The sequence below is a fragment of the Sylvia atricapilla genome, chromosome 6 (assembly GCF_009819655.1).
Source record: "Sylvia atricapilla isolate bSylAtr1 chromosome 6, bSylAtr1.pri, whole genome shotgun sequence".
Lineage (NCBI taxonomy): Eukaryota > Metazoa > Chordata > Aves > Passeriformes > Sylviidae > Sylvia > Sylvia atricapilla.
Window position 1 is genome coordinate 59,252,523 of NC_089145.1, and position 16,948 is coordinate 59,269,470.

The following is a 16,948-nucleotide window of genomic DNA, read 5'->3' on the forward strand; positions in this document are numbered from 1 at the left end:
GAAGAAGGGGAGGTAAGCCTTCATTAGGTATTTAGTTTCTTATTTTGAAGATGAGAGACACAACATCCTTCTGAGGGAAAAGGGTGTATCTTTAAATTATCCATTATGTGTAGTCATCTTTTCTGTATAGGGCCAGCTCTTCCTTGTAATTTAAAAGCTTTAGTCCTTAGGTGTACACTGTATTACATATCCCCAAATACTTATAATGGTGTGATAGTATTCTTTCTGAAATCTCAGTGAGATATATATATATGTACACACACAAATATAGTAATGAATGCCACTTCAATACTTCAACAGACAACCCTAATTTTCCAAAACATGTCCTTGTTGTCTTTGGAGTTGCCCGAAGTTTTTCTGGAGATGTAAATTCCACAAAGGGAGTACTGCTGTTGAGCCAATTTGTATTCCAATAACCATTTCCTGAACAAGCTAGCTGGAATAATATTGGTTGAATTATTGAACTTATTGGCACAGCTCTAGCTTTAACTGTATTTCCAAACGTTCCATGACCTCACTGTTTGTTCTCATGCATGTTAACATTTAAAACTGTGTTCTGATGGTCTAACTCATTTATATTACATTCTGTACTGGATATAATGTGCGTGTGTTTTTAACACTCTAGTGTTGGAAAAAGTATCTTTTATAGTACCTAAGAAAACAAGGTTCTGAATTTTTCTGGCTTTTCAAGTCACATAGTTAGGATGTAGTGGTAAATATATATTGTCTCTGTATGTAAATTTTTGTGCATGTTACATGTACTTTTTTCCTACAGACATTGATGATGCTCAAATTCTTCCACGTCCACCTCGAGTCAGACATTTTTCTCAGAGTGAGGATGCTCCAAGTGAAGTTTTTGGTGCATTAAATGAAGAACAGCCACTGCCACGAAGCAGCAGCACCTCTGACATCCTGGAACCATTCGCAGTTGAACGAGCCAAAGGTGCAGTTCCTGTCATTGACAGTTCATCCCATCATGCTCCAAGCTTACAGAGTTCCACTGAGACCTCTTCAATGCATAGATCCACTGAAAGCCATATCACTGATACAAATAGCAGAGAGTCCTCCTTGGAAGTTGGGGATAGTATTTATGACCATCTTTGTCATTTAATAGGGCCGGTAGAATTTGCAAACACTGCCTTTGAACAAAGCCAGTATGTTGACCTTGAAGGTGAAGATGATCTCCTTTCCTCTCTGAGAGAATATCTTATTAAAGAAAAAGAAGAACTTTGCGGTAACTTTGAGATAGATAAATGTGAGGCTTCTGCTCATGAAGTTGATACACCAGTAAGTAGGAACGATAGATTACCACTGGATGGAGTAGAAAATAGAGATCAGACTGGTCAATGCACGACTAGCAACACTGTTGCAGAAAGAGCCAATAACACAGAGCTGCAACTAGAACAAAACCCAAGTGGCTTTATAAGTAATATTGCACCTACTCAAGTAGACTTTTTTACAAGAAATCAAGCGCTCAATAAAGCCAGACAGTTAGATATTGATAAACAATATGGAAGCGTGTTTGATCATGGGTCAAGTAGTCCTAGCAGCAAAGAAGGGAAGAGATATCTGTACAGGCAAACAGCCACTGAAACTGATGTAGATTTAGTTGTGGAAGCACCGGTAGCTGAAAAGCATAAAAGTGCCCAGTTTAATGAAAAAGTGACCAACTCACGTATTGTCCACGCAAAGAAAATTCTTCCTAAAGCACAAGTTGATCCTCAAATGCCTCGCATCACAGGCACAAGCAAACTGGCACCAACTAAAAGAAGTATATCTGAAACCGTAACTCATAGGGCCAAAATCATGAAAACAGCAACTAAAAAAAGAAACAGCGTTCATGTTACTTTTAGGCCATCTACAGAATCGGTTCAGTTTTACAATCCTCTTGAGAACAAAGAGGCTGCTTGGAAAGCAAGACTTCGTAAACTTGGTGGCTTCAGTAGTAGCAGTAGTGGTAGCAGCAACAGTAGTACCAGTGCAAGCAGTAGCTCATCAGCTGCCACAGAGCTGGTTAGGCCTGGAATATATAGGCATCTAGATGCAGTCAATGCTGCTTCAGCTGGCAGCAAGCAAGTTAAGGAGTCTACAGAAACTCCAGCAGCTGTGTTGCAGAAAGAAGGTCTTGCAGTTAGTCAGTTCCAGTGTCGTAGTGCCTTTAGAGCATCAGGTCAGGAGTCGGCACAACAGCAGGGCTCCCTGGGTGGTGTTTATAAAACTGTTGTACATGCTCTTTCGAAGCCGAAGGCAAATGTTTCCCCACAGAGGCAGAACAGAATGCCAGCAGAGGCTCCACTGAGGGATCTGTACAGTCATGTAATGGGCTATTTTGGAAGGAAAGCTGCAGGTGAGCACTAACAGTGTGCAGAGCGCAAAAGGAGAAAGGCAGCACCAGTTTGGCTTAATGCAACTGAAGCAAGCTCTGATAAAGCAATCAAAAGGCTTTGGGATGATCACTGCTTACCCTGTTTGGTTATGCATGCGCCTATAGCCAGCTGATTTTTCTCCCAGCATAAGTTACATTTACATACTTTAAATTACTAATTTTTCTTTTCAAGATATTCAGTTGAACCTCTTTGCTGCTGAAGATCATCAGGTTAGGGAAGAGGAAGAGACAGTAAATGACCTAATAAAGGATTAAGCCTTGAGACTTTTGAATTTTCATCTACCATGCAGAGCCTTCAAATTAAGCCTACTGAATGATTGGCAATGCATATTTTATCAGAATATGTTATTCCAGTCTGAGTGTAGTTTCTTTGTCAGAAGGACTTGGTTCCCAACAAACTAGGTTGAACTAATTGTATTTCTGGTTCATTTAGTGTGTTTTCTTCTTCCTCATCATCCTCTTCCTCCTTTTCCTCCTCCAAAACAAAACCAAAAAAAAAAAAAACCAAAAAGCCCCTCAAATTTATATTTGGAGGTCATTTTAGATAGTTTAAAAAATAGTCCAAAATAGCAATCTGCTATTACTGGAATTATTTCATTACAACAGTTCTCTGAGTCTAATCATAAGGTTTTGTTTGAGTTTGTTTCAAAACATGTCATAGGCCTTCCTATATTCATTCATCCAAATGGCTGCAGTTAAATTTTGGCAACATCTTCCATTGCTTTCTTTTTTTTCTTGGAATCTTGGATGTTCATGAAGGTCTTGTGATAGTCTTTTGCCTGCTAACTATGAGACCTCTGTGGACTGATCAAAAAAGAAGGCTGCGACTCTAATACACATTTTCGTAGTTCACATAAGCATAAATGAACGATAAATCAACTTTCAGCAGTAATGCAGGTTTTCTTTTTTTTCCCATTGTTACGCTGGCATGATTAACAGAGGATTCTGCAATGCATCCTGCATCGAGATGTTAATGCCACCTGAGGGCAGTCTCTGTAAGCACAGCACCTGAGAGCGGTACTGTCACGGGTCTCACAAAATTGGTTTGCTGCTCTTCAGAAATTAGACTTCTGAAAAAGACTTATCTAGGAAGCACCAATTTTAGAAGCACCTGTTATTTGAAATCAAACATTTAACAGAATCTCATTGTTAGAGTAAACTGCACCGTGGTCTCATGAGAGATGACACTGAGGGAAAAATTTGTATAAAGAGAACATGAACTAGAATAACTTGAAGACTTGAAAGGCTAATATCATAAAGTCAGGTGTAACAGCCACAGCTAAATATGAACAGTATAGTTATATCAAAAATATAGCACTAATAAAGGAGTGAATGTCATTAATTGTTCATAACCATTGATCATCTAGAGTTGGAACTTTCATTCCATGTACTAGCATGTAATTTTATTACATAACATTTTCTTTGCACTATTCATACTAACTATACACTGCCACATTGCCATTTGTCATTAGTATCTACTACAAACTAGTTTACTTTTTCCACTACATTGCTTTTCATTAGGAATGCAATGAAGAAGGAGCCCGAAGGAATGACGTAATTTTAGAATTTATTACTTATTTGTGATATGGAGGAAGAACATATGCTTTATCCTTAAAGCAAGCATTAACAACTTTGAGTAGTGCTTACCTATAAGCTTCCTGCTCTTGAAGGTGGAATTGGAAATCAACTAACCTCTGCTTAGTGGGAAGAAGAAGCCGTACTAATTCTGAAAGTAGAATCTGCTTTAAAAGAGGGACATCCTTAAAATGCATGTTTGGCAATTTTGATTTTTTAAATTTCTGTTAATTAACAGGTTTTTTTCATTTGTTACATCTTGTTTTGAAAATGTCTTGATGCGTTCTTTACTATAAATGGTTGTTCATTTGCTTTTAGCTAATAGAGAGGATATGAGTCAAAAGCTGCACCCTATTGATAGTGATATTGGCAGTAGCAATACAAATGTTCCTGACCTCATGGATGAATTTATAGCTGAGAGACTCCGCAGTGGTAATGCACTGGTAAGCCTTTAAACTTGCTACATTCCAATGCTTAAGTCTTCATGTATATGTGAACTTGTGAATGACATGATAAATCAATTCACTAATACGTATTTCTCTGGCTTTTATAAATGAGAATTAAGAATATTGCTTAATTATTCCTTGCCTTTGGCGTAGATTCTTGCCATTTTATACCATTTGTGTTTTCATATCTATTAAATCTTCATCATGGAAACAGTGAAGAAGGTACTGTCAGATGAATAGTGTCATTGAATTAAACAGCCTTAATTGCACACTGCATAGACACTGTCAGAATACTAGTTTAAATGTAAATTTGCAGTCCTCAGTACGGTATGTAATTGAGTAACATACTGTGGTACAGTACTGTTTTCTACAGGTATAGATAACAGACTACAAAACTACTAAAAATATTTTTCCTTTCATTTTTTTTAATTTCACTTCCAAGTGTTGAATAATTTCTTGTAAATAGTCCTCTGCTGATCCAATCAACTTTCCATTTGCTTTCTTCCTACACTTTTCCATAAGTGTCAAGTTGTTTGGGATGGCATTCATAATAAAGAATATTAATCCATTTTAAATTAAGAATTTCTGGGGTTACTGTTAAATGCTTACAGAAGGAGACAGCTGATTTGAAGCAATAAGTGCTGATTAAGTAGTAACAATAGGGAAAAATACTAGAAAAAAAGTTGCAAATTAAGAACAGAATGGGTACCAATTTAAAGATGGTGTTTCAAAATTGTTTAGTTCCTTTATCTTGAAAGTTTAAAAGGTCATTTCAAGATATGCTCCTGTAAGACATATTCCTATAGAAAATTGTCAGTAGGGAATTGGTGATAATAAGGGATTGAAGAAGATTCTTCAAAGTTATTTAAAAATTTGTTTATCATCACCTTTTATAAATGGCAAGAGAGGATTTATAGCATTTTTCCATATGTATACTTTTTTTCTCTTTTGCATTGAACTCATGTTTATGAAACTTGATTGTTGGCACAAAGTATTCTCTTTGTAAGTCCTGAGTTACACAACAAAGTGCTAACTTGTAGTCTATGAAAAAGGTTAACTTAGTCTGAAAATTAATGAAACAGAAATGATCACAGCTGGTTCCAGAAGAGAGAAGGGGAGGGATTACTCTTTGTTTTGAGAATTTATACTTTCCTCAGGCAGCAGAAAAGAGCTGAGATAAGGTTGAGTAAATACTCTGAAACTACCACTCTTTTTTTAATTAGCACACAACAACAGGCATGCCTTCTTAAAACAGTACCAACTTACTAAGGTTAGTTTGAGATTGCTATATTTATTGAATGCCAAAATCATATCATGAAAAACTTATTAGTCTGAGTTAAAGTAAAATTAGTAGTAGAGTAGTAAAAGAATGCACAGCTGATGGGGCCTAGTACAAAAGGAAGGCATCTTTAGTCTCATAATGCATACAAATTTCAAGCCATTTCAGAAAATGGCTTTTCTACTTTGATATCTCTTCCCTCTTAAGTAAACAGTGCTATCTGTGGGAAAAAATGCCTTGAAGAAAGCCTTCAAATAGATCACCGCCTTACTTGTACAGAAGCAAATCTGCATGCCTTACTTCTGTTATATGTGGTCTTTTGCGTTCCAAACCAGTACTGAAGTGGTATTTTCATCATAAGAAGATTAATACTTGAATTAGTAAATAATTTGCTCCTTCTGTAAATGAAATTTTTGATTATAGTATGATGGCCTACAGGCCATTGTGTCTGAAACCAAGGTTAACAAGTTTTCTTTAGTTACTTAGATGTAATATACTTTCCAACTATTTTTCTCTCTCACATCTTAGCTACCATGTGGCCCATGCTACTCTGAATCCTAGCCTTCTACGATATGTGTCCAAAAATACGCTGTGCAAATAGAATTTATCTTTATGAAATTCTGTGACTGCATGGGTTCTTCATTTGGGGGTTTAGAAAGTCTTGATATTTAGAATAATGGCAATTTCTGGTTTAGGTACATAAGAACTGCTTGTTACATTCTGACTTCAGCAAACGCGAGATCGCTTTTTCCATTTTATGTAAACGAAACCATCCAAGACTGTAAGATAATTTACGTATCTTTAATGTTCAGAATGTGACAAGAAGAGGAAGCAGCCCTGGCAGCCTGGAAGTTCCTAAAGACCTCCCTGATATATTGAACAAGCAGAACCAAATGCGTCCTGTAGATGACCCAGGCGTGCCTTCCGAGTGGACGTCCCCTGCCAGCGCGGGCAGCAGTGACCTGGTCAGCTCAGACAGCCACTCCGACTCCTTCAGCGCCTTCCAGTATGAGAGCCGCAAATTCGAAAGCAAGTATAGTTTTCCCAAAGTTAATAGCATTTTTGGTTCATGGGTTGCAGATTTCCTTTGTTTCGTTCGTTGGTTTTTCTTCGCCCGGATAAAGTATGCCGAAAGTTTCCTGTAGATTAGAGATTATTTTGGTTTTCCATTGATATAATTAACAAGTCCATGGAGTAAGACAAGTTCTTAGAAGAGGCAATTGGGTTTTTTTAATATATCAAAACTAAAGAGCACTGGAATACTATGCAAATACTATGCAAATAGAGCATAATTGAACAGAAGTTGGAAAGCAATATTGTCTCCTCTGTGGAGCGTATCCATCTGTTTTGCACAAAATATAAAAATTAAAGGTTATTTATTTTGGAAATTATTTTAATTCTTTTGAAAGTAATTAGCTAAAACCTAAAGAAAGGTTTCTGTATTTTTACAAACAAGTCATGGCATTTAAACCTACATTTCAGCCTGACTTTTTTTTTTGTTACTGTCGAGGTAGAGTATCATTTGCTGTAATATTTTTAGTTTGAAGCTAGTGCTTTTACAACAAGCTTGACTATTTCTTCCAGCTTGTAAATTTTACAAATAAATTCCTTAAAGTATGATTCCATTATTTTTGCATTATTCAGATGTAGGTGCGTTTACAGCAACTAAGCAGAATACAGACATGCAAAAAGAACGTCTTCTGCAGACATCAGGTCACAGGTTTATGACAGGAAAGAGAATATTCATAATAGTCAATCCTTTCTGCTGTTGCACTTTATTTAAATTTTGCAACAGTGTGCTAGTAGCATAGAAGATGAACATTCAAGGTTTCTGTTTAGTTTGGAGGTCCTGCGCCTCCGGGGTTTTTTTGTATTAGTGGTATTTTTATGTTGTAAGTTAATACAATGCTGTTCTCGTACAGATTTCAGCTTTGGCACTGAGGCAGGGACGCCAGCTTCTACTGACGTTGATGCGATTTCAGGACAGCAACAAAGTGCAGAGGAGCAAGAAGTGGCCAGTCTAACTACACTCCACATAGATTCAGAAACAAGTAGTCTCAATCAGCAACCATTGTCTGCTGAAGCTGCTACTATTACTGGTAAAGTAGATTAAAAAAAAAAAAGTATTTCTTTTAGAAACTTTTCACCTGTCCTGAAGAATGCAACTTTCAGCTTCTGCCAATAATCTGTATTCTATTTAAGATGATTCTTTTGTTTCAATTATTTTTTGATTGCTAATGAAAAGTAATATGTGAAACAATGTAAGTGGAAAACCTTTGTCTGACTTAGTTGCCCATGGTCCTGAATCTATTTTAAACTCTTCATGAGAAAATTTATACAATTACCAAGGAGAAACTCTTATCACATAATGTATGCTAAATCTCTGACAAGTGTCCTTCTATTACTGGTAGTTAAATAATTAATTTTCATGAAATGTTTTTGCTTTGGAAAGTTGTCACAGTGCTCATTCAAACAACTGTATCACACTGAAGTATCTTGGGATTCCTCTATATGCATCCATCTTAATATCTCTTTATATTGTCTGTTGTGTATCTGAGAGGTTTTATTATGCAAAATGTTAGTTATTTGGCCATGTAACATCACTTTCTATATGTATAACTGAAAAGTGATGCAGTTAACCAAAACTGAATGGGCTTCTGTCTGAAAGAGAAAATACTTCTCTATGAGGATGATCTGAAAGAATGGACTCTTTCCTGGTTTTGTACGTGAGAAGTAAAGATGTCCATAGTCATTTTCATGCTCCTTGTTCATAGCTGTTATATGATACCATTCCTGTTACAACCCTAGTTGTAACAAGTAACAAGTTGCAACAAGTATCTATATTTCTGTGAAAGCTTTTACCTACATATTGTGTTGTGTTCTCTGTTAGAAATCAAGTGCTGCACTTTCAGAGAAATGGAAAGACATCTTTACTTCCTCTGCCCTAATTCTCACTTTTAACAAGTGTCCTTCTGCTGAAAGAACCATGGTATTAGCTTTCATGGACATTGTTGTTCAGCTTGTTCCACAATGTTCAGCTTGACTTGTGTTCTCTTCATTTTTCTCTTTGCTGTGTCTTTGTTGAATGTCCTTGCTGTAGAACTGTTCTTTTTCTGTTTGTTTGTATGTTTTTATATGTTAATAACTTCATCACTGTTTGGTATTTTTGTCCAAGTGTGCTCTATAATTGAATTGATAAGATTGCAATTAGTGACCAAGTTGTCCATTGAGAGATTGTGGTTAACTCTTTTTGCTTGAACCATTGTTTTAAAGAGGCAGTTCTTGTGTGTCACATGCATTTTGCTGGGTTTCCTGAGGAAACAATACTTGTGCAATTGCTTTGTCTGTCTCTGACTTTCCACACACCTAACAATCTTGGAGCCTATTGTCTAATTTTTGCTAAATTGACATATAAGAAAACAGAAGGATTTATTTACTTTGATGTTTTATGAAATGTAAGCAGCTATCTAGTGAAAATTGCATGTATGCAGACTCTAATGATGGAAGCTGCAATGTGAATTTCACTGTATTAGATGGCAGCAAATCAGTGTAGAAACTCAACCTCAAAACACACTCATAATAAACAAGTTTTCAGTGGTTCTGCTGATCAGAAAACTACTCTTTCTAAATCTGAAAGGTTTTAGGAGGATAATTTCCTTTTGGTATATGAGCATTACATCATATTCTAAGTAAATAAAGTTGGCTATTGACTGCTGTTTACTAGTCCTAGAACAAGTTGTACCCACGGGAGTCTCAGTCAAAGTCGAATCCACATATGCTGGAGATTCATTTAATGACAGACTCCTGTAGTTCTGCAAATTTTCCATAATTGTTTCTGTCCATTCTCTTCCATCATATGGAGATCTCTTTCCTTCCTTCCTTGACTCTCTGCCTTCCATGCCTGCTCCTCCTTTCCATCTCATTCACTTTCTTTCCCTCTCTATCCCACTGTCTCTCCATTTCTCTCTTCCCCATCACTCTTTCTTGCTCCTTTTTCTGAACTAATTTCATCTGTCCCCAACTAATAAGCAGAATGGAAATGAAGGAAGAAAATACTTCCTTGAACATCTTTGAAGGGTGTATTTTACTTTGTCTCTGTAAGTGTGTTGAAAACTAGTGGTCAGTGGCAAGCAAGGATCCTTCCTAGTCACGTGAAACAATAGTCTGTGTGTGAAGCAGTAGTGTCCCTCTATGCTGCATAGAGGTGTTCATTTAAACTGATAGTAAAAGCTTCATTGTGTTAGCTATTTAAAGGAGGTAGAGACCTTTGCAGTTTAACAACATAATAAAGATTAGTTACTGCAGTTTCTGTTCTGATAACGGTGATAACATTTTCTGTCAAGTTCTTTAAACAATTTATTCTCTTTATAAGAAAGAACACTTCTCTCAAATGGGAAATGTTCTTCAATTATTCTCACAATAATTTTTGTGAGAATATTACACACAAAATTACTATTTTGTAAAATTACTATTTAAAACACTCACTTTTCAATTGCTATCCCTAAAGTTCACTTTATCACTAAGACTGAACTTTACACATAATGTTTTTGTTTCTCTGTTACATTTGTCTTTTATAAGAATTAGAAGTAATAGGAATTCTTCCATTTTAACATGTGGAAAAATGTGTAGAAAAGATGTGTAGAAAAGTCTGTGATGAATATTTGTTCTCTTTTTCTCTGCTGTGTGACTGTTCCAGCTAAACTCAGTATTTATAAGGATCTTTAGACAAATTCAGGATGTGAAACATAAGATAGTACAGAAGAAAAATACAACTACTTATTCCCTCTCCACAGATCATGAAGTAGAGACCACATAATGGCCTAGAAAGGTTGCTCAGATACTATCACAGAAAAATGTCTTTGTAGCACTGTCATTCAGACACTTGTGATTTCCTGTTTTAAAGGAAATAACACTCTAATTATACAGAACCTGCCCATCATATGGATTTTCTCAGCTCAATCAGCAGAAAAACACCAAAGGTTCAGTTAGTGGTTGAGTTTTTATTTATAAATTAACTTGCACCTATAATCCTGGAAAAACATTTGTTCCAGGAAAATTTTTGCTGAAGCACTTTGCTGGAGAGAAATTTAGGTGAGGGATTGTGCTGAGAAGTTTGACTGGTTCAAAACACTGAAAGTGCTGCAAAACAAACACATTTAGAATAATTTGGACATAAAATAGAGGTCTGCTAGTCTACTTACCTGTCTGATTTTGATGTTCATCTTTCAGCTTTTCTGCATGTACTTCATTTTCTTTCAGAACACCCCTCACAGGGAGATCTGCTTACTGTTTTATATCTTTTCTTGGCCCAATTTGATACATAAAAGCAGCTCAGTTTTCTGTTAATGCTGTATTTAGACAACATTTCAATAGCTCAAGCAAATAGAAAAGGCTTTTAAGGTAACTGTTAAAAATTACATTTGCAGGCTCTGAAAGTGCTTCTCCAATCCAATCTGCTCTTGGATCCCGATCACAGACACCCTCTCCTGCCACTCTTCATGCAGATCATATTGAGCAGAAGGATCTGCAGCTGGATGAGAAGCTCCACCACTCTGTTTTACAGACGCCAGATGACCTAGGCAATATCTGGAATAGAAAATACAAACCTGCTCTTTCTTTCTTGCTTGCTTGCTAATGCAATGTAGTGAAGTAGCTAGTATCACGAGTTGTAAACAATCCTGTAAAAGGCTATCTCATCTGCACTTCAAAAAATATTTAATTGCAGTGATTACTTTTAAAAGCAAACAAAAATGTTTTGCATTTTAACCTTAATTTCATTAGAATTTTTAGCAGTGGAATAATAGTCCACATATTTATAATTGTTCTTTTGGTTACTTAGAATTGTAGCAGCTTAATCTAGCATGTAGTCCTGCCATGGACTGTTTTATCATTGATGTACAAATAATAAGGCATAATTTCAGTAATCTTGTAATATCTCCTTGCAAGTTTGGTTCGTTTCCCTTTCATATTTAAACCAATTTGTAATTAAGTCAACTGTCGTAGCTGTCAAATTCTAAGATACATTTTCTTTGTAAATACGATGTAAACATTTCTCCCACATTTGGTCTCATGGAATCAAAAGAGTGTCTGCTATGTATTTCAGACCCTATTTCTTCAAGTAGCCTACTGATGGACAGAAGGATTGTTTTGCTTTGTACTTTAAAGTCTACAGCCTAGAAACCAGTAGTGTCTCTACCACAGCAGCCCAGAAGTTCAAAAGAAGAGGCTATGTGATTAGGCTGGATTCAGATTTAATTTTGATTTGGTATGCATGTGAGAGCTATGAGATTTCCAGAAGATCCCAGCAAATTATCCAGCTGAGGAGGTGGAAAGAAGATTCTGAATGCCTGCTGCTCTCAAACTGGCTCATTATTTAGTTTTTCATGGCTGTTTAGGTAGTTAAGCATGACCTGAGTAGACTTGAGCCATCATAATCTACTGAAAGTTTCTTTATATGGACAGTCTAGATAAATCATCTTCCACCTAAAAAAGAATGTTTATTTGTAGAGCACTGATTTGTGGACAGAGCTAGGTGGGTGTTAGGACTGGGGTGCTAAGTTACTGAATGTTGCCTCTCCACTCACACAAATTTACTGTTTAAAGGACAATAGCTAGAGACAAGTTTAGTCACACTTTTCTCTTTGATTGCAATAACATGCTTTCCTACTAGATTCTAAGAAAAATAGTCTTTATTAGGAAAAATGTGAAGTTGAAAGATTATTTTACTTGAAAGCGGCTGGGTGGAGTTCTGGAGATTAATCAACTTCAAAGAATGTAAGAAAATACTGACAAAAGGAGTGGCCTTACTAGGTCCATCAGATCTGTATTAGAGCTCCAGCAGTGACCTTAAATGTTATTTAATGAAAGAATATAAGAAACAGGACAATTCTTTCTCTACAGAGCTTATAATAGACAAAGCTTAACGCATACAGCATTGAGGTGGCTGAATGGCAAAGCTTAACATATACAGTGTTGAGATGACTGAATGGGTAGCTCATTCTGAAAGCTTCTTCACTTTTAAGAAGACTATGTATTTAATAGTTGTATCAGAACTTTTCCTTTTCTGGAGAGGTAGATCTCACTATACTTTTTTTTCTTCTGTTACAGAAACTAGTGACTTCCCCTCAGAATGTTGCAGTGTGATGGCTGGGGGAACGCTTACAGGATGGCACGCAGATGTGGCTACTGTGATGTGGAGGAGGATGCTAGGAATTCTGGGGGATGTCAACAGCATCATGGATCCAGAGATTCATGCCCAGGTTTTTGATTATCTGTGTGAACTGTGGCAGAATCTGGCCAAGGTAAAAGAACTGGATCTTTCCTCCAACTTCACCCATTTGGGCAGAATTTTCAAGAAGAAAAAAATCACCTTGTGTATTTCCCTTAAATAATGTTCTTTCTGTTTTGTTTTTAATAATCGCAGATAAGAGACAATCTTGGTATTTCAACAGATAACCTAACTTCACCATCTCCCCCAGTTTTAATTCCACCACTGAGAATTCTAACACCGTGGCTCTTCAAGGTAAATTTGAGCACTAAACTGTGAAACAGAAATAAAAGTTAACGTAAGTGTAGAAGAGTGTTTAATGTAATTTTTTTTATTTATGATTAATAAATATAGTTCTAATGAATAATAAATATTGTTCTAAAACTGTAGGCAACAATGCTGACTGATAAATACAAACAAGGGAAGCTACATGCTTATAAGCTTATTTGTAAGACAATGAAACGAAGACAAGATGTTTCTCCAAACAGGGATTTTTTAACTCATTTCTACAATATAATGCACTGTGGACTTCTTCATGTTGATCAAGTAAGTTAATTATGAAATTCAAGATAGTATAAATGTTATGACTGAAAATAAAATTCTCTTCTCAAAAATACTCAGTGTATTTTCATCTGAGTAATGTAACTTTGTTTTTGAATTTAGTGCTGTAACTGATTCTTTTCTAAAAAGAAAACTTTGATAAATGATCCTCATGTTCTTGGTTGTATTCAGAAATGCTTTTTTTGTAGTCCATTTCAAGGAAATATGAGGGCAGAAAAGGTACTCTCTCATTTTTTATTGATTGTATGTTACAGATTGAAGTATGCAAGAAAGAGAAGGAAGCAGATCTCTAAAGTCTACTGTTCTTCTTACTTGCTCCCTGATGCAACAGTTTAGCTAGTAAATTGTGCTCACTGCATTGGAGGACTTTGTTTCTACAGCAAGTATAGGAACCAGCAAATTGAGATGTACTGAGCGTATCTAATCAGTGAGAGTAGATCTTTTTCATAGGTTTTGATATTAAGAAGTCTGAAAATATTGTATGGCCTAAATACCTTTTTAAATGTTTGCAGAAGTATGAAAAAGTTGGGTTTGTGAACTTTTTTTGAGGAATGATTTTAGGCATGGGGAGATCAAAGGTTCAAACAACCCAGTTTTCTTTAACTGGGAAGAATAGAATTTGTCCAAAATTGTTCCATAGATGACTATGGATAGGACAGATCTCCAGTTTCTGTCCTCTAACAACCATTAATGCTGCTTTTCTTGCTGGATTGAAGATCCTTCTATGACATACTGCCATTTAATTGGATATTACTACTAATAGAGAATTATTCAAAGGAGAAAAAGGGAGGGGGTGCCTATATGTAGACTTGGGATGTTTTTTTAAAATTGAAGCATTTTATACTTTTTCAAATTTGAAAAATTTTTCAATTTTGGAAAAAATTGCACCATGTACAATGATTTTTGAAAGCATCTCACTAAGTCTACAAGAACATAATACACTGTGCTGATTAACTGCATACCAGAAATGTTACAAAACACTTTATTATCATTCTTTAAATTTTGTTTCCGTATAGGTATATGGAAAAGGCTAATACCTTTTAGAAAGTTATAGTCAGACAATACTTGCTGGAGAGGATTAAGTTGTACAATAGCTGGTTATCTTACTGTATCTCTTCTGTACCTATTCAAATGAATGGTTAATCAGCTACAGAACTCTTAAAAGCTGACTGTAAATTATTATATGAACTATTGTCCAAGCTTAAATTGATCTATAAAGTATACCAAGTTTACTTACATTAGTATGAGTATACTTAAGGAATTTATCTTTTTGTGCTACTCTTCTCTCACTAATGGCCACTCCTCTCACTTACTGGCCACAATGAGTTTTCTTTCTCATAATTATACTTTCTGCCTTTGATAAATACCTGCCTTTTAAAATTCATTTTTCATCTTGATTCGTGTTGATACTCTTCCTTTTTTTCCCTTTTCCTTCTGCGAGGATATTGTCAATACAATCATCAAGCACTGCTCTCCTCAGTTCTTTTCACTTGGTTTGCCTGGTGCTACCATGCTTATTATGGATTTCATTGTAGCAGCAGGAAGAGTTGCTGCTTCTTCTTTCCTCAATGTAAGTATTCATCAGTTAATTCTCATTTATGGGTGAGGAAGAATTTGAGAGAACACTGAGCAGTATATTTTTCCTTGACCAGGGTGATAAATTGATTCCAGATTTCAATATAGTGCTTATCAAATACAGATAATCTTAGTGATTTATTCCAGAGCACTACACATGCCTCTCCAGAAAATTTGTGAAGAATGCAAAAATTGCTGTTGAAGCAGAGAATCTTAGAGTTACAGAAACTGTGATGGCCGTTTTTATGTGCTTGAAAATGTTTTATAGTAAATTTCCATTTTGACTGTGATTTCATTAAAAATATATTTATTCCTCCATATCTCTGCTATGGAATGATTTTTATGATCAGGCTTGAGGACTCAAATGTGCTAGTGCTTGCACTCCTATAATTTTTTTCACACTTCTAATTTTGTTACTTAGGCAAGTTCAGCCTTATTTAGTAATGCTGATGTGATTACCTGGGTGCTGTTGGCCGTGCATATTGTACTCTCTCAAATCCCCCATAGTCTCCTCCAACTGTCTGTGAATTTTGACTGTTTCTCCCATCAATCCCTCTCTAGCCAGTTATAAAATCCAGCCTTCCTCAATGTACTATCTGAAGGTTCAGTTTCTTACACTGTATCAGCAATGCCTCATGTCACATTTAGTAGTTTTCCACATCTGGTCAATTAGCTGCACCTAAGGCCTGAGCCCAGTTAGCAGCTGCAGTCTTAACAATTCTTCTGCCTTCTTCTAACTGTCTTGGAAAATGAGAGCTGGGGTCTGCATGAGTAACAATCCAAGGAACTGTGGTCTCTGTTTACTCAGCTCTGCAGGGGCTCAGAATTTCCAGGAGAAAGGAAATAGCTGTTTACAATTTCAGCCATCATTCTCTTTTGAGACAGCTAGAATTGTCAGCTTCCTGACTGCAGTAAGAATATATATTTCTCCCCACCCTTTATTTTTTTTTTTTTTCAGGCACCAAGAGTTGAAGCACAGGTTCTTTTAGGATCTCTGGTCTGTTTTCCCAATTTGTATCGTGAACTACCAGCTCTTCACCCAAATATTCCTGACATTGCTGTGTCTCAGTTTACAGATGTTAAGGTAGGAATTTTAAGAATATTGTAAGAATAAATTAAGAATTTAAGAATATTAGTATTCTGTTACCAAATACATGTTTTTGCAGAAAATACTAAGATTTTAAGATCCTAAAGTTTTTCCAAAGTAATTTCAAATAGATCATAAGACTCAAGGTCCCATAAAGTCTTGTCAAACTTCATACTTCTAAACATACATTATAATTGCTATTAGCTTAATAATAAAGTCTTTTCTTATGCTTGTAGAAGGAAATGATACATTATCTCCTCTTTCAAGCCTCCTCTCACTAGGGCTATTTGCAGATATCACAGATTTAATTAGCTGAGACAAGATTTGAGAGGTTTTAAGATTCATTATTTAATTTATTATGACAATTTTATTTATTTCAAAACTAGTGAAATCTGCCTGAGTTCCTAGGGGCAATAGAAAATTTCTGTACAGCAGTGTGTTCTTTCTTCAAAAGGCAAATACTAATGGAGTCATTGCCTTGTCTACATTAACACAGAGTTAGGTAGTGTGACAGTATACTGAAACTGCACAGAGTTCAGTCTGTGTGTCTAAGAAAGGCTTCCTTTAAGTTTTCCAAACTGTTTCAGTTTAGGGAGAAATTGGAGACTTATTTTGAGTTCTTTCTCTCTCATTTCTAATGTAGAATGGCTGTTTGCTTTAGGGACATTTCACTGTAGTTGAGTCAAAATTCTTCTTGACAGCATTCTTGAGGCACTGTAGGCACTTACTCTGCAACTAGTTGAAAATACTTTTTAAATCAATTAAATTTTTT

The 16,948-nt window shown here is 35.8% G+C and overlaps 1 protein-coding gene across 5 annotated transcripts in view; it reads left to right on the top strand.

Moving 5' to 3' along the window:
* Window positions 1-16,948, top strand: part of RALGAPA1 (Ral GTPase activating protein catalytic subunit alpha 1) — a 130,218-nt gene that overhangs the window by 43,823 nt on the left and 69,447 nt on the right. For 3 of the 5 annotated variants that reach the window (XM_066322101.1, XM_066322102.1, XM_066322103.1), the window contains 10 exons: window positions 776-2,347; window positions 4,280-4,404; window positions 6,499-6,715; window positions 7,609-7,785; window positions 11,113-11,265; window positions 12,794-12,987; window positions 13,110-13,208; window positions 13,344-13,499; window positions 14,956-15,084; window positions 16,048-16,173. In XM_066322101.1, the coding sequence (XP_066178198.1) occupies window positions 776-2,347; window positions 4,280-4,404; window positions 6,499-6,715; window positions 7,609-7,785; window positions 11,113-11,265; window positions 12,794-12,987; window positions 13,110-13,208; window positions 13,344-13,499; window positions 14,956-15,084; window positions 16,048-16,173 (2,948 nt within the window). The remainder of the gene's footprint in view (window positions 1-775; window positions 2,348-4,279; window positions 4,405-6,498; window positions 6,716-7,608; window positions 7,786-11,112; window positions 11,266-12,793; window positions 12,988-13,109; window positions 13,209-13,343; window positions 13,500-14,955; window positions 15,085-16,047; window positions 16,174-16,948) is intronic. The other 2 variants (XM_066322104.1, XM_066322105.1) reach the window with 1 other exon arrangement.